Below are 18,254 nucleotides of genomic sequence, written 5' to 3'. Positions count from 1 at the left end.
ATGTGGAGGGCAGGCTCTCCCTGCCTTTACCATCCGTCCACCTGCCTAACAGTCCTGGGCTGTGGAGAGGAGCAGCCTTGGGCTTGCCACCTTTTTGACACTGACTAACTCGTGTCCTACTAAAGATTTCTTCAAGCCAAGGTTCCTGTGCGTCAAATGAGAGACACCCGCTGCACCACAGCACTATGTCACACAGGGAACACTGAAGCAAAGCAAAGCAGCTTAAGGGAGAGCTGTGGATGGAGGAGACAGAGCCAGGCTACCTTCTAGAATGGAAGGGCAGCCTCTTCCCCTCTAGGTCACGTCTGCCAGGCAGACCCTCTTCCCTTCTTCACAGTTTGGCCAGGACTAAGAACAACCAGAGCTGCTTCACACCTGAAGTTCAGGACTCACATACGGGAGTCACAGGAGTCCCCTCCTCACTGTGCCCGCAGATAAGAACCCAGGCAAGAAGCCTACAGCTCACTGGGCCACACACAGTCTCCGCTTCTTCCTGGGCAGTGGGTCCCAGCTCCCCAGAGAAGCTCAGAAAATCTGGAAAGGGCCCAGAGGGGCAGACCATTGCTCCCACTGATGGGCAAAACCTGCATACCCTTGATGGTTATTATCTCACAGTGTGACTGGCACAGTGCTGCCTCTCACACCTGTCCAGTGTTAAATGTTGGCATCTACCCAATGCCATATCCAAGGGTAAGAATCCCTCCACCAAGGAGGAGACAGGAAACCATTAAAATGGGTCCCTCCTGCCACCCAGGGGGCCCTGTGTACTCTCATATCTGGCTTCCTGACTCTGCTAACAACCGTCTTCACAAGGCCCCTCAGTTACAGAGGTGGCAGTAACTAGCTGCTGTCCCTATCCTGTTCTTTCTGGAAAACAATTCTCTGTGAAGACTTAACTCTGTCTGAAGAAAGGCAGTGAGGCTAGCAGGATAAGGGAGCTTGCCCGTGCTCACAAACCAGAGAAAGATGTAGAAATCAGATGGAAACAATTCCAAAGTCACCACAGTCCCTCCCTGTGTGGTGTTAGGGACCCATAAAGGAACTCTGTGGAAGAGGAACAGCTAGGCCAGGGTCCAGTGAAAGGAAAACAATCAGTGGGTTTCACCAGCTGTGAGATCAAAACAGTGCCCTCCTAGCCAGAAGCGGCTCAGCCATTGCATCTAGAGGGCCAGCCCTATGCCAAGAGGAGCCCACCTATGCCACCCTGGTTGTTTCTCCTTGAAGAAGGATGTTAAGAGGGGTGGAGCCAGAGGATGTCATTGCTGAGGGGGAGAGTCAGGGACCACAGCGCATCGCTTACTTGCTCATTCTCTGACCACCTCACACTTCCACACATTCTCAATCTTCCCAGTAACCTGCGAGACGCTTGCTAGTGTCTACTGGAAACTGGAAACCAATTCCCCAGACAATGTAAGGGAAGTCATGGGCTATGAGGGCCCTGGCCAGTGACGTGTGCTCAGCTGCTATCTGCTGAGGTCTCCAGGTGTCACCACATGATGCCAGCACCACCTGGGAAAGAAACGGCTAGAGAAGAAATGACTGGAGGAGGGGGAGGGTAGAGCATTGAGAGAGTCAGTATCTGGAAAGCCAGGTATAGGCAAACAGCAAAGGATTCACTGCAAAGATGTGCATGCCCTCAGGAAGCTATGGCTATCAAGGAGATCCTTGGAGGAATTTAGGGACAGAAGCAGGAAGTCACAATTAGAAGGAAGTAGTAACCAAGTCCCAGGAAAGCACAAGAAAGAACAGGTGAACAGCACAAAGTGCATCAGATCAGGAGAGCCACAGAGTCACTCAATGAAACCAAAAAAGCTCAGCCATAGATCTGCAGACAAGCGGTAAGGCTCACAAAACCCTGGACCTGCTTAGTCTTTCTCTGAGCGCCATCAGACCTCCCCACCAAGAGGAGGTGGTCAAACATGGGGCACCAGAGTTCATGTCAGAGTCAATCCGTGCTCTCCACATAACTGTGGAGAATGTCCTCTCCATTGGGTAGATCAGAATAGGGGTTTGATAGCCTATGACCATATAGTTGGGGAGGAGGTCCCCCTTGGTCATAGACCTAGGGAAGGAGAATAGGGTGAAAGCGGGAGGGAGGGAGGGAGGGAGGGAGGGAGGGAGGGAGGAATGGGAGGATATAAGTGATGGGATAACAACTGAGTTGTAATCTGAATAAATCAATAAAATAAAATTTAAAAAGTGTTTTTTAAAAACCTAGACCTATCAAATTCTCAGCCAGGGAAGAGCCCTGTGTCCAGAAATTTCCTCAGCACCCAACACAAGCTCCTCAGTGACCAGGGTATGGCAGAGTACCAATAGGTGCACCCTGCCCTTTGCGGGGTGAGCCACACCATCAGAGTCAGCACAGGGACATGACTCCATGCTGGAACAGATTTCAGAGCTATGGTTGAGGAGGAGCCAGAAGAGAAAGGACAGAGTCTAACCTGAGCTCAGGCAGCCAGCTGCTCGAATGCTCCGTCCCACCTAGCAAGGGTGCTGAGGTCCCTAGGCCTGGGCAGCCAGGGTATCTGGGGATGTCTCTGCGCACTCTTGGGCAGCTGTCCCAGGTCCCCTTGCCTGCTTCTCCACACACTTACTTGTCCTGTGCTTCCTGGGAACAGCTGACTAGCTGAAGGTCCTTAGCACTGGAGCCTGGCCCCCAAAACCCTCCTTTCACCCTGCTAAGGGCTTCCCTTCCTAACTCACCAAATGTCAGCTCCCTTCCCTTATTCTGATAAAATGTAGAGGGTTAGCACCTAGTAGGCTGTCTTTGGAGAGACCAGAAGGGAAAATACACAAGATGCTTGGAGTAGCACACAGTACCCATGAATCTTAGGGATGCATTTGGTTTTGGGCAACAGTTGTTCCTCTATTTGAGGGGTGGGGGGATTCCTTCTGATGTTTTGGTTTGGCTTGAGGTCTGGTTTGAGACAGTTCTGAATATGTAGGCCAGGTTTGCACCAACTCTCGGTCCTAAGGGCTGAGACTGCACGTGTGCACGGTCACTAGTATTCAGTTTGAGTAAGAACACTTCCAATGGCGGGGACGTCCAGCCTCTTAGGCCCACTGTGCCCATCCAGAGATCCCTGGCAAGTTCTCAGGTGGCTCCAGGTACCGCTGCAAGCTCATATTATAAAAACAGAGGAGGCAGGTGAGTGCCGGCCCATGGACTTGATTAACATCACCTTTCCTTCCATTCCAACAAAGGTTCATGTGATACAAACCAACCTGGACCCCAGAGTGAGGACTTGTGCCCTGCCCCCTAAGTGAAGGCAGACTCAGCCTCCAGCATAGCAGCTCCCATGCTCACCAGGCCTGGTCGCTGTGGCAGCCTTCCACCTTGGAAATCCTGACAACATTATGTGAGACCTGCCTTGCTCTGACACGTGGCCTCTTAGAGGACAGAGCCAAAATCTAGAGCGAATATCACAGCACATGGAAGGAAGAAATGCTGGACTTTCTTAAGCTAACATCTGAGCCACTTGGAAGCCAGCATGGCACAGCGAGCCTGGGCATGCATGGCACAGCTTTCACGTGCTCTCTGGCAGCCAGGTCGCCCCCTACATTCTCTGCCCAGCTGGAGTCAGCATCTTTTCCTGCCCAGGTCCACGGTTCTCACATCTGACTCACCATATTCTACCTGTGCTCTCCAGTGTGCCTTTTCTGCGGATACTTATGAAGTCCCTGTTGAACAGCACGCTCTGCGCAGGCATATACATTTGGATATTTGTTAAGTAAGCCGCCTGCCCTGTGCTCTCCCAGGCGTGTGGCTGACGGAGGGCAGAAACCAGACAGGAAGTCAGACACGGAGACAACACACTGTGTTAGGGCCAAGGGAGGGCAAATGAGCCTGAAGAACTGAGTGGCACACCACAGGCACAAGTGTCCTGGCTGAAGTGTAGGGACCCTCCCCTGGACAGTGCCTGCACACAGGGGATGAAGGAAACCAGAAAGGTCACACCAGGGATATAAACGGGAGAGGCTGGTCCTGCACATACTACGCATGCTCACACATTGCCCTGTAGTGTAATAAGGTCTCAGTGGGGTTACACTCAAACCTGCTCACCCACGCTGGTCTTGTGCCCTTCTTGTGTGCTTCCTATGGAGTCATATACGGAACATAAACAGCAGACAGCTGCTAACAATGTACTTCCCAAGCATGTGGCATTGCCTAATCTAAAGAAACGAGTTCAAGTGTACACACTTCCTTGTCTCCACTCCTGCTGCACAGGTTCTGCACCCAGCTCCAAAATGAAAGAAAGGTCTTTCCTCCCAAGCCAGGCATTGAGCCCTGATCTCTAGTCTATAAAGAGATGAGGAACCCCCACTCAGAATGCCATAGGATAACAGGTGCCAAAATACAGAGATCCAACCAGTCCTGCTCTGTAGCAGCCAATCCTAAGTCTGAGAGCACAGGAAATAAGGATACCGTAATTTCCTCACACAGCACCTGATACAGAAGCACAGGCCAGGATTGGCTAAGACACACAGGCCCTGCAAAAGCCTCGTATCCCAGAGACCCACACAGACCATCTCTGAAACATAAGCACACAGCCAGCCCCTCGGCTGCATCGCCTCCTGCATGTGGCATAATGTTTTCTAGCCCCAGTAGTCACTCACTCCTCCTACATCCATTGTGCCTGGTACCCTCCACACATCTTGCTCCTTCTGCTCTCTCAAACTGGGAATTCCTGAGCGTCCTTTCTTAAGCTGCTCCTTCTCGTATCATCCTCTGGGCTTCCACGTGCCCCTGGAATACCACCTGCTTCCAAGGCTGTTCTCTTCCGCCATGCGGTCAGCACGCAGACGCCGGGCCAGCCCTGGACTTTGACTCTTGCCTCCTGGAGAGGGATACTATGCTACCTAGAGACACTTGCTCAGACAAAAACGACTAAGCTAATGCCCTGGGTGTGGCTGGGTACCCTTGGACACATCACCAAAGTTCTGCATGCTTCAGTTTATTCATCTGGAACATAGGCTGTCATGCAGAATCAGCTTGTTCATAGAAGTCAAATGCTTGGCGGGATCCTAGCTCCAAGCAAATGCTTGGCCAACGTTAGTTATCTCTCCTACTCACTTAGCCCCAGTCTGCTTTTCCTAACTGTGTAAGGCCCGGAGCTGTGCGAGGGTGAGATGACCCGTGCAGACTATCTGACACCATGCCTGGCACTCCATAAGTACACATTAGCATTGGATGTCATCAATATCCCTCCCTACTCAATGACTAACAGGGCCTGGTACCCAGTAGGCACACAGCACAGTGAGACATCATGTTAGAATTATTATTAGAACAAATGGGGAAAGGTTATATAGAAAAAGCAGAACCAAGTGGAAAGTACAAGATACAATAGCCTAGAACATGAAGACTGCTTCAGTGTGGGACACAAAAGTGACTCCAAGTCACTACACCCATCCCACTCAGCCGGTGAGCTGCAGCACACACAGCCAGGGGCAGTCTAGGCTCCTGGGGCAGAGATAAGGAAGATGTGGCTCTGCTCTAAGAAGGACAAAGGCCTGATCTGGGGAGGTGGGGACAAGGGTTTCCAAAACTCTTCCAGACTAGAAGCTGGGTTCCTCTCAATCTGAAACTTATGAAGAAATTCTACTACTGTTGCACACCAAACAGGATTGATAGCTGTCTGTTGAATTAATCAACTACCCAGAACCAAAATAAAACTCACCATCTCTCAGGGTCCCAGATTTGCATGAAAGAACCAGCTCTCTCAACTACTTGTCCTGTCAACCAAGATGTAAAACCAACGGCTCCCTTCTTGTCTGCTTGGGTGGCTTTCTGCAGGTCACTTTTCGTTTCTTAAAAGGGTTTTCTCTGAAATCACAGTTGTGTTTAAATGAACTGGGGAGGTCACCTGGCTGGACACTGTCTGAGGACACAGCCTATGCAAGCTGGGAAAGAGGAAGCAGAGGGCAGGGGAACAGACAGTGAAAGCCAGGTGCTGCATCAGCTGCTGCCAGGGACAGCTCACCAGGAAGGTGCATCCTCAACAGGAGACCGTTAGACCATGTCACCGAATCCACATGGTTCCTGTCTGAATAGGTCCCCACCAACTGTCCTTCTTCAGGCAATAGAGATTGGGGATGGCCAGGCTCCCATAAGCCACTATGCAATCACCTCCATCCATTTCACTTTTGAACCCTACACGAAACCTGTGAAAGCGTGCCTACTTCAGTCTTAAGTGGTGCGCCTGTTTCCTCCTCTCAGTCTTCTGGCAGAGAGGCGGCACACCACGCATGCAAACAACCTTCCAGAGACACATAACATAAAAATGTCTCCAGCTCCTAACTTCTGCCCTCCCCATCTCATTTCCTTCCAATCTGCACCCCCAATGAGCCAGGCACACCAGTTCACACCATGAGCCAAGCACACCAACTCACACCACACTATTTGCAAGGCATGTCACCCTGTCTAGAGATCAGCTTGTTTTGCAGACTTCTCCAGCATGACCTGAGAATTTGCTATTAAAATGCCAAACTAGGGGAAAAAAAAAAAAAAAAACGACACTGCCGCCCTGCCCGTGTGCAAGTGGACACCGGGCTGAACGGCTTTTAGTCATTTGGGAGTTTTGACATCTTCTGAGCAAGCACATCTGCAGGTCTATTCTCTGTGGTCAGTCACATGGAGCTAAAACAACACGGGGTGTGCAGCCAGACCTCAGTGAACACATGCCTGACTCTCACGCTGAACCGTGAGCTCCTGAGGACAGGGCCATGCATTATTCATATGCTGGCGCAGTAACCGCATATAAATGTAAATAAATGCCTGACTGTTGAAGAACACAAAATCAAGCAAGGTAAATGCTGTTGACTGGTGTAAGCTGCCATGTATGGGGGAGTGGGATGGCCGGTCCTTCTAGAAGGGGCTGGAAAAGTCCTGAGCAAGTGCATTGTACCTGGGGATAAGGCCAGAACTGTGGATCGCAGAAGGGATCAGGGATCAGCATGGCTCTAAGCACATGGATGTGTGTTCAGAAATGGGGTACACAGACAGATGGAAACCTGGATCAGATTCACATGGGGGACCCCAGGTGGCCAGAGTGAGGCAAGGTGGGGAGATGCTACCTGACACAGGTTTGTGGAGGACCTGGGTAAGAAGAGGAGGAACTGGTGGCCAGAGAACAGACAGGCGCCCAACAGAGCTGGAGACACAAGCGTGGGATTTCTGTCCTTTCTCAGGCCTTTGTCCTGCCCTCTGCTTTGGTGGACATGCAGCCTCTACTCACAGTCTGGTCTGCTGTCACACTCAGAGCCGCCTGGGGACCTCCAAATGCTGTCATCCTGCTCTCTAAAGCACAATGTCTAAACTACAGTGGGTACCGGATAAAGACCATGTGTAAGAAAGGAAAACAGACAGATCTATGGCAAGTCACCGGTGAATGCCAAAAATATCCCCCAGCTACAAAAAAGTAAAAAAGTTAGCCAGGTACAATGGTTCACACCTAAGACCGCCAGCATTTGGGAAGCTGAAAGCCGATTGCCACAAGTTTGAGGCTAGCCTGGGTTACAGAATAAGACTGTCTCAAAACAAACAACAAAAACCTAAGCGAAAAAGAAGAAATAATAAAGAAAGAATGAAGGTGTTGGAATATAACCTAAGGGGGAGCGAGCAATTGCCTAGCACTCACAAGGTCCTGGGTTCAACATCTACACCATTCAAAAAAAAAAAAAAAAAAGACAGTAAAGGATGAGGAACAGAACAAGCAGAGACAGATGCAGCTCAGCAACAGAATGCATGCTTAGCACTATAAAATGACAGTAACAATTGAATGCTAACATTCAGAAACTGAGTCAAGGGCTGGAGAGATGGCTCAGTGGTTAAGAGCACTGACTGCTCTTCCAGAGGTCCTGAGTTCAATTCCCAGCAACCACGTGGTGGCTCACTACCATCTATAATGAGATCTGATGCCCTCTTCTGGCCTGCAGAGGTACAAGCAGGCAGAGCAGTGTATACATAATAATAAATAAAAAAGCAAGAAAAGAAACTGAGTCAAAGCAAGCAATCACAATGCTCAGGAAGCAAACAAGGCAGCATTTCATAAGACAACAGTGACAGAAGTAGCAACAGCAACAGCAGCCTTTCCGGTACACTTGATAGTGTCAGGGTGGTGTAGGGCTAGGGCTGTGCCTAGGGCCTCCTATGTGTCACCACGAGCAGAAGAGTGGCACAGAACCCTCTCAAACACAAGCAAAGCCTGTCACCAAAGTGAGGAACTTGGTCCTAGTGACCCAGCCCCTAAATGGCAAGGCCACTTGAAACCCCAGCTGGTCAGACTCTGAGTCAAGCCTGGCCTTGGGGGCTTCCTGCTAGCTCACACTAAGCCACGGCAGCATGCTCTCAACACATCTACGTGCAAGAAGCAAACACGCAACAACCTCCTTCTCACTTCCCATGACGCTCTGCTCTCTTGACAACACAAAGCAGAAACCAGTCTACAAGACTGATTTTTTTAAAACTTCACCCTGCAAGGCCATAATGCTAAAAACAGTAATTATATAAAAATAGCAGAACAACTCAGAAGCAGGCTGGGCCCAAAAGACAGGAAATCAGCGGGGTGAGTGACGTCTGTAGAGCACTGAAGCTAGCTCATTACTGGACCCCTGGGTCCTGTGAACTGCTCTGGCCCCAGATTCTACATGGACAGGAAAGGGGAGGGGGACTGCCCACTTGACTCCCCAGCAGAGGAGCTGCGGTTTGCTAGTTCCCACTGCTACTGTTTCAAGGCTCCACGTGGTCTTACACACCTAGAAATTTCAATCTTCACTAGCCTTGAAATTTAATTTTTCTTTCTTTTTCTTTTTTTGTTTTGTTTTTTTGTTTTTGTTTTTTTTGTTTTGTTTTGTTTTGTTTTTTAGTTTTTCAAGATAAGGTCTCTCTGTGTTAGCCTTAGTCTCTGTGTTAGCCTTAGCTGTCCTGGACTCGCTTTGTAGACCAAGCTGGCCTTGAACTCACAGCGATCCGCCTGCCTCTGCCTCTCGAGTGCTGGGATTAAAGGCATGCGTGCCACCACACCCGGCTTTGTCTTTGAAATACAATTTCTAAGAACCAGAAGAAAGGACCACTAGCTTAGGGGAAAAAGCTCAAGCCAGAAAACCTGTCCAGATACCTGCCTTCCTCAAGTGTGGCTCATACACACTGGCTTATTTGAAGTCAGCTTGGCAAGACCTTGCTCAAGTTACTAGGCCTGGCAGACCATAGATGCACAACCATGCACTGACTGCACACATTCCAGGCAAGGCTCCGGCTACTCCTGAAATGTGAGCATCTGCTCTGCAAGCATAAGAAGAGGGGGCACCCATGGGAGAGCACTAAGCCGCCTTGCTGAGCAAATGTATAGCCAGTTGACAGTAACTAGGAGCAACAGGCAATCAGTACAGCAGGCTGGACTGTCGCTCACATCCTCCAACAGGGGATCACACTGGGAGACTAGAGCCCCAACTGCCACCCATGCCCTCACACAATTGATGGCTAATGACCAAGTTACATGAAAAGCCCCACGTGCAGGCCTGCCCTTCCTTCCCAAGTATGGGGCTTCTTTGGAAGGTGTCTTACTGCACTACTCACGTCTGTATTAACTTCTGAGGATTGAAGAGTGATACATTCAAATAACAAGCAAACCCTTCTGGTGCCAAATGATGAAAGTATTTCTAAGACACATCTCAGAGGGAATTCAGAATGAAAAGGTGGGCTCTACGGCCACAGCAGCACGGAAGGTGAACGGCCCAGACATTGGCGCTGATGTCGATTTCACGCTCTAGAAGTGGGCCTTTCTGTTTTTATCTCTTCCTTGCATTACTGGATGCATAATGGTATGACTAAAGGAATAAATGGGATGACCACGCAACAGGGCGGTCTGCCTTTAGGAATAGCACAAGATGTAAATCAATAACACAGTCCGTGCCCCCTTGCTGCTCCCCCCTGCAATAGGTCAGGATCCCAGTGCTGGGGTTTCTTTCAGCATCATCAATGAAGCTGGTGATTTCACACTGAGAACAGAATGGACGCCTCTGTAACCTTCACCATCTGAGAAGCTTCTTACTGCAGGAACACTACACTATGCATGTAAGGAAAGCAAGGGACACACAGCATCTCATCTGCCAAAGTCCCAGCAGAGGCTTCACAACACTCAACTCTCTGCATGCGTATATATGTGAAGTTGTTGGCATGACAGGAGTGACAGATGTAATTCTGATATTTTTAAGAAAGCAATCTGTTATATATAGCTTTCTTTTGTGAAGGTCAATTTTTAAGCTCATGTAAGTAGGTTTCTTTACGCTTGTAAACTAAAGACTGCCTAGTCTGCTTAGCCTGGAAGTGCCATCAATTTTGTAGCCGTGGCATTAAGCAAGTGTCACAGAAATTTCACATTGATGATTAACCAAAATCAATACATCAGAGCTTCAAAAAATTGGAAAGGGTGAAATCAAGTATAAGCACAAGGCTTAAATATAAGTGAACTGATAATTTTACTAACTCCTTTTGACCATATAAAATATTACAGTAAACTGGGCTATCTTTATAATTACGATTAAAAGCATCAGATGCAATGCCAGAAGATGGCACGTAGGCAATACAAGTTTCTCTGGCAAGATTATTTCAAAAAAAAAAAATCACACACTAAATTTCCTTAATGTTAAAAGTGTTTGCAGACTCCAGCTGCTAGTTTTCAATTTTGGCCAATCAGGATTCTGGGTGATAAACATGGACCAACCCTGAGTTTAAACTAAATTTTGTCTTTTGACCATCTTAGTAACTACTTCTGAATTATAAAATGACACAATGACATTTGATATACTAATTGAATGTTTAATCTTTGTGTCATAGAGCAAATATACTAAAATATGTTAAGTATTAACAGGTATTTTCACATATTTGACTTGTTTAGTGTGCTTAAGCAACTACATAGGAACTAAATGCTGGCCTCTACTCTTAAATGATTTGTTATAAGACTTGGCAATAAAAAAAAACAATCAGTGCTGTTTTTAAAAACTAAATTCAAAAAAAGTGAAAAAACGGCACTAGGGAGACGGTTCTGTAGGTAAAGCACTTGCCAGAAGCCATGCGGACTTCAGTCTAAATCCGCAGAACCACATAAAGCTGGGCACAGTGGCGTGTGTGTGTGTGTGTGTGTGTGTATAACGCTGTGCTCCTGCAGAGAGGCGGAGGCAATCACAGGAAAGCGCACAGGCCTGCTAGCACAGTGTGCGCAACTGCAAACCATGTAAGAGAAGCCATTTCAAACAAGGTGGAAGGTTAGGACTGACAGTTGAGCCCTCTGACCTCCACACTTGTACCCACATGAACACACACCCATACACATGTACACCATAAACACACACATATACACATTGTACATGCACAAAAATAAGATTTTTTTTTTAATTTGAAAGAAAAATTATGGCAACTGTAGATAGGTTCAGTGGTCAAGAGCACTTGCTGCTCTTGCAGAGGACTTGGGCTTGATTCCCACACCAGGTTGCTTATAATTACCTAGTACTCCAGACCCAGGGGACGCAGTGCTCCCTTCTGGCTTCGACAGGTATAAGCATAGTACGCACTCCTGTCCACACATTTGCAGGTGCACATGTACACACAAACACACACGCATTAAAACAAAAAGTAAACTTTCAAACAAAAAAAAGGAATAGCTAAAATATAAATATAAAAAAAATTAAATCTTAAAATGAGAAAGAGGATTAGTGTGTGTACATGCATTCATGTGCTGTGTGTTCACACTTATTTTTGTTGTTGTGTTCGGTGGTGCTAGGGGTCCCGCAGGTGCTGGGGATCAAAGCCATGGGGCCACGAGCCTGATTTACGTCATACTTGTATAGAGTGCAGTCTGAGCTTTGCTTACACTACCCCGCCTTCAGGGAAATGAAAGCATTCTCTTGTCTTACAATGAACTTTGCGGCACGTTAAACGAAGGCAGTAGTTTACACTTTTCAAAACCTAGAAAGATTCTGTGACAAGTAAGTCGGGATCAGAAGGGGTGAGATGACCCTTTCTTCAAACAGGGTGGGCATGCTCCACCTGTATGGAAGGAACCTGAGACCAGGAACCCTCAGCCCATCAAAACCCAAGAGACAGCCCAAGAAAGGTCTCCAATGCCGTCGCATCACTGACCCTCACTACACCAACTGAGAAGCAAAAGGCCTTTTTCAAGGGGCTTGTGGCGAACATCTCATGGGTCAGGAGAGCCCAGAGTATGGGAAGACAGGACAAAAGGGCTAATGATTTAAGGCAATGGGTTCTTCTAAAAGAAAAGGGAACACAGGGAGAGGTGGTGGGTGCGGAAGAGCCCCCGTGACCTTCCAGGCATCAGAGACAGACAAAAGCAGAGTGAGAGCCTGCAGGCTCCTGCAAGTACCAGGCTCCCAGTACACATGTGTGGTCTGCAAAGATGGGCTAAGCAGAGGACTTAAAGCAAACAGGAGTGCCAGTGAAGTACGCTCCCTCTGGCCTGCCTCCTGAGGGCTTCCAGGGTCCTGCCAGCACACCTCAAAGCCTGCAGGATAGCCTGCCCCACATCCTCACACTTACTGCCACTGCACCCCAGCTCCTCTGTACTGAACCCACAGCAATGAAAGACCCAATCCTCCACCATGAAAGACCTCCACAGTGGCTGCAAGTGTGAGAAGTGCCACTCGTCTACTTCTGGGAGATGGGAGAACAAGAACGGCTGTGGCTACTGCAAAGGTAGAGAAAAAACTAAACTCAGAACAAGGAAAGTAGCATAGGAACCCAGAGAAGGCAAGTTTCACAGTTGGGCATGAAACAAGCAGAATGCACTGGTCTTCCAATAAAGACACACGCCTGCAGGAACAGTCGCTCCTTAATAGGCACGGCTGAGTCTCAGCCCCCCAGCACCATTCAGCTCACTCCTAGCTCCAGGCTGAGGCCAGATACTCATCTCCTCACGTCAGGTGGGTCATCTGTTGATGCTGAAAGCTTTTCTCTACTGCAGAATGCAAGCCGCAGGGATGATTGTCTCTGTGTAGTTTTGAAAGCAGATGGCCTGTTTTTGTTAATTTAATTCTACATGTAAATGTACTGCTGCTTGGGACAGTAATAAAAAATAAATGATGGCTTTAATCTTTCAGTTGTAACTGTGTTGCTTCGGAAATGATTACACGATGCCTGGCATTACACGTCTACACGTCTCCCCCCTTGTGATAAGGAGTGAGGCCAGCAGAGCTGAAAATAGGGCCTTGAAAAGCATCCACATATATATGAAACTCCGAAATGAAACCCACTGTATTCCAACTTTAAAAATTAAAAGTCAAGTGATGGAGAGGTGGCGCAGCAGTTAAGAGCACTGGCTGCTCTTGCAGAGGACCTGGGTTCAGTTTCCGGCACTCACACATATGCTCACAACCATCTGTGACTCTAGTTTCAGGAAATACAACATCTTCTTGAACTCCATGGCACCAGGCATGCAAGTGGTACACAGATATACATGCAAGGAAAATGCCGATGCGCATAAAATAAAAAAATAAAAATCTTTAAAATTAAAAAGAATTTGGATCTTGTGTCTCATCTTGATTCCTCCTGAATCTGTGACCTTAGACAGGTGACTGTCCTCTGTTGATTTCAGAGTCCCTGGCTATATAAAGTGTAAGCCCTGAGGTTCTCTGCTTGGGAAACAGCAAATAATAGATTAGGCATGTGCAAGGCATGATGGGTAAACCAATGTGAAAAGTATGGTTGCCTCTGGAACTTCCTCAGATGATGGAAATGTCTTGTTCTGGGCTACAGTACTCTAGTACCCTTGGTAAGGATTTGAACATCACTGACTGCTGTACAGAAGGTGACCGTCTCATGCACCTACCGCTAACAAAAAGAAATTAGAGCCGTGCTAATGAGACACTTGCAGGTAAAACTAACTGCCACCTGGGATGTTAAATAGCATTAAAGAGATGAATGGACAGTCAGGAAGCTTGAAGAACTACAAAAGGAAGCAGCAGAGAAAAGTGCAAACTGTGGAGTACAGGTGACAGGGGTGCAGGTGCTTGCTATAAAATCCTTCCTTTCCTCCAAACATTTAAATGCCTTTTATAATGAGAGTGGGGGAGGAGGAGGGGTTGACAGAGCATTCTGATCAGAAGAATTCAAAATAGAAATGTGGACGCCTGGGATGGGGGTCGGGGGTGTGGGTGGGGGCGACCAGCAAGCTTGGAGAGAAGCCACACCTGAACAAAGGCAGTGCTGAGAAGCCTCCAGAGCTCAGTAGGGTGGCACAGTGCAAGGGACAACATGAAGCATGGGGGCTTCAAAGTGCCCCTACCACATGTGCTGTGTCCTCTCAACAGAAAGACAAGATATTAGCACTGCCTTATTATCTAAATGTGAAAATGGCATTGCACTGAACACCTACTATGTGCCAGGCCCTTAAAAAAAAAAAACACCTAGTCATTGTTTTTGAGATACCCATAGCCCAGCTGGAGACAGAGAGTAAGCCAAGGGTACTCACTAAGACAACAGCGGAAGACCCCCACACCCGCGGTACTGGGAAAGTTTTCAGAGCGTGCTGATCGTGCCAGAGCCCAAGAGTGAACTGACTGAGCAGAGGAGGTAGAGGGGGAATGTGAAGACAGTTAGCTGACTCTAGGAGAGGAGTGATGGAGCCAACATCTTACAGGGCTAAGTGTGGCACTCAGAACAAGGAACTGTGGGTTTGGGTGGGATTCTTTGTTTGTTTGTTGTTTGTTTTTTGGATGTTTTTGAGACAAGGTCTCACTATCATAGCTCTGGCTATCATGGAACTCACTATATAGACCAGACTGGCCCTGAAATCACAGTGATCCCCCTGCCTCTGACTCCCAGGTGCTGAGATTAAAGGTGCCCCAGCCTGGAATTGTGTTCTCACTGACAGCCAATAGTTCTTTAAAAGACAGAGACACACAAGGGCTGTGCTTCAGAAAGAATACAGGATCAGAGTGAACAACAGTCACATAACTATCACTTGGATTTATTTTAGGAAAGAAATAATATATTTTCCAGTTTCAAACTGGGAAGGTGAGGCAGGTTACAGGAGATGTAAGAAGTTTCATCATGGAAGACACCGCTTCTGAAGACATCACACACCGGGAGTCACAGAAGAGCGAGAAATTTAGCTAGCACTGACTGCTGGCTAACTTTCAAACTGAGGAGAAAAGTGATAGTCAGTCTTCCCAACTAGAAAGCTTGTAAGCTACAATGACAACGGGCCTAGTAAAACATGCCATTGGTGCAACAACGGCATGGACGTCATAGAAACAACCTTTATGATCGGATTAAAACCTGTGCCACAAGATAAAACCCATACCTAGCACCACTGTCAGGACCAAAACCCTCTGGTTAGACAAGACATAGGCCCTCAGGAGAACTCAATACTGTTATTCTGCTAAATGGACATAGTATTAAACTAACTCCAAATGACTTAATGTTACACTTAAAGACTACTGCATCTCTCAATCCTCAACTGAGAGGTTACTTCTTATAGCAGATGGTGACTGACACAGGCCCACAACTGGTCAAGGTGCAGAGAGTAAGAGACTTCGGAGTACCAAGCCCAGAATAGGACATCTATATCACACTCCTCCCTTCTCTAAAAGCTCAGAGGTCATTGTGCAAGAGAAGGTGGGAAAATTCTAAGAACCAGATGTGGTGGATGACGACAGGAAAACTGTCTTCTGCACATAAGGACTCACAGTGACTGCGGCAGCACGCACAAGACCTATGGAAATCCGAGCCAAAGGAAATCCCAGCACGGAGAGGGGAAGTGGACATGAAGTCCCTGGCTGTGGAGCTAGTGGCGACCAATAGCTACTAGAGGAAGGAAGTTCATTTTCTTTAAAAGTACTTGTTGCATTTTCTCTTCCGGTCCCAGGCACTGCAGGAGCCGTGGGTTACCATACAGACATGGACAAGTCCAAGAACCACATTACACACAACCAGTCCCACAAATGGCACAGAAATGGCATCAAGAAACCTTGGTCACAAAGACACTAATCTCTTCAGGGAGTTGATCCCAAATTCCTGAGGAACGTGAGCTTTGCCAAGAAGGACAACAAGAAAAGCTTGAAGAAGATGCAGGCAAACAAGGCAGAGGCAATGAGTGCCGTGCAGAGGCCATTAAGGCCCTTGTGAAGCCTAAGGCCGTTAAGCCCAAGATGCCAAAGGGCCCCAGGCACAAACTCATCTGTCTTGCTTTCATCACTCATCCCAAGCTTGGGAAGCGGATTTGAAGCTACATGGCCAAGAGTCGTAGGCTCTGCCAACCAAAGCCCAAGGTTCAAACCAAGGCAGCTCCAGCTAAGGCCCAGGCTTCAGCCGCAGCTCAGGCTCCCAAAGGTGCCCAGGACCCTGTGAAGGTCCCATAGAAAAGGCCAATGTGAAGACACTTGGACTTGTGTGACACGCCCACCTACACACTACTTACAGATGAGCAGTGTCTTATGCTGTTTTTACAAATAAACCCAAGGCAAGATTTTAAAAAATTAAAATTAAAAATTAAAAAACAAACCACGAGTATTTTTGCCCCTTGTAGGCTGGCTGTGTGCATGCTCCACACAATGGCCTTGCATCCAAGAACATTACAACAGCACAGCACAGATTAGGCTCAATGAGGAAAAAGAAGACACAAAGTTGGGCGGGTATGAAGATGCAGTGGATCTAGAAAGAGTTGGGGTGAATATAACAGAAATACATTGCATTTTTAAGAAGGCAAAAAGTTGAGTGGGAATGAAAACAGGGATGGATCTAGAAAGAGTTGCGGGTTAATATAATAGAAATACATTGCACAAAAAGAGAAGTAACAAAAATGCTATTTTTAAAAGTTTCACCATATCGACTGCAGTTTTCTGTCACTCGTCAACATTAACAATTTCTTCGAGCATCAACCAAAGCCTATAACCGACTTACTTAAGTTCCAAAAACGAGGTGAGGGATGAGGCACCTGAGAGACACCATGGAAATAAGACACTGGACTTCATGGTGACTCAGTTGCACTTAGGGTAGGCAGCATCAGCTCTCTGCAGCGTGTCCTCTGCCACTGCACACACAGACAGTAGCCACCCCACCTACCCTTGGTGGTGAGGAGCTTTGAGGTGACCTCCAGCTGCTCCAGAGGCTCCAGCCCGATGTTCTCCAAGGTAACAACCAGCTGCTGCGTTTCTCCGTTGTAAAGCTGGACGGACACGTTGGTGGATATCTCATCACCAGACGATGGCTGCAACGAATGTGCGGACCTAAAAGCACAATCATGACAGGCACAAGAGTCAGGGAGAAAGAAGGGAAGACGGGGGCGGCGCGTTGGGACCATCCATACAGGAACACACTTCAGAAGCAGGCGACGGATGCCCTGGCTTTGCACAGGAGATCTGGTACTCAGCTGTCACAAACACACACAACTGGGGGTGACGGACTTATGGAAGTAGCTAGCACGTCAGGCCCCAGCCTGCAGCTGATCTGACACTGGACTCACATGGAGTGAGGCCAAGGTCAGAAGCATCTTTTACTGCATCCCAGTCTATATCCCACCAGTAGAAAACGCACAGTAGATGTCAACAACCAAGTGAGTTCCATGAGTGAGCCTCTCTTATATTTACAACATATTAGTCAACCCCCACTTGAATAATCACTTTTTAATGCAGTAAATCACCTTAGAAATTTTTACAAATGTCTACTTTTTTTTTTTCCGTGACAGGATCTCTCTGTGTAGCCTTGGCTGTCCTGGACTCACTTTGTATACCAGGCTGACCTCGAACTCACAACGATCCGCCTGGCTCTGCCTCCCGAGTGCTGGGATTAAAGGCGTATGCCACCACGCCCAGCTAACTTTTTTTTTTTAATAAGCATATTAACTCCAAGTCACTCCCATGGGAATCTCTCACCCAGCCTACACCCTCTCTCTGAAGGATGAACCCCCCCCAACCCCACCCCCCCCCCCCCCCCCCATCTCTGGAAAGATCCCCCTCTGCCCTGAGTTCCTGGCTCCCTATGAGCAGGCTATCCAGGTCTTCCCCATGGGAGCTCAGAGACACCAGAGAGTATCTTTGTGCTTTAGTAAACTACCACGGGAAGTAAAACCAGAAAGGAGAGGGAGGCGCCATCTCCAGGAGCTAATGTTAAAGTGAGAGGCGGCTGAGGTTGACCTTGAGTTGGCTAGAGGGACTCCTGTGGAATCAAGTCCTTCCCTCCTGTGTGACTGCAGAGGTGAGCTTGGAGATGACCCAACGAGTGGGCAGGGGACACAGGA

General features: G+C 48.0%; 1 protein-coding gene across 2 annotated transcripts in view; it reads right to left on the bottom strand.

Annotated features, from left to right (window-relative positions):
- Trappc9 (trafficking protein particle complex subunit 9) overlaps window positions 1-18,254 on the bottom strand; it is a 456,412-nt gene that overhangs the window by 336,051 nt on the left and 102,107 nt on the right. For both annotated transcript variants that reach the window (XM_051159558.1, XM_051159557.1), the window contains one exon: window positions 17,081-17,244. In XM_051159558.1, the coding sequence (XP_051015515.1) occupies window positions 17,081-17,244 (164 nt within the window). The remainder of the gene's footprint in view (window positions 1-17,080; window positions 17,245-18,254) is intronic.

This window comes from Acomys russatus, chromosome 17 (assembly GCF_903995435.1).
Source record: "Acomys russatus chromosome 17, mAcoRus1.1, whole genome shotgun sequence".
Classification (NCBI taxonomy): domain Eukaryota; kingdom Metazoa; phylum Chordata; class Mammalia; order Rodentia; family Muridae; genus Acomys; species Acomys russatus.
This window is presented reverse-complemented; position numbering and strand designations above follow the sequence as displayed.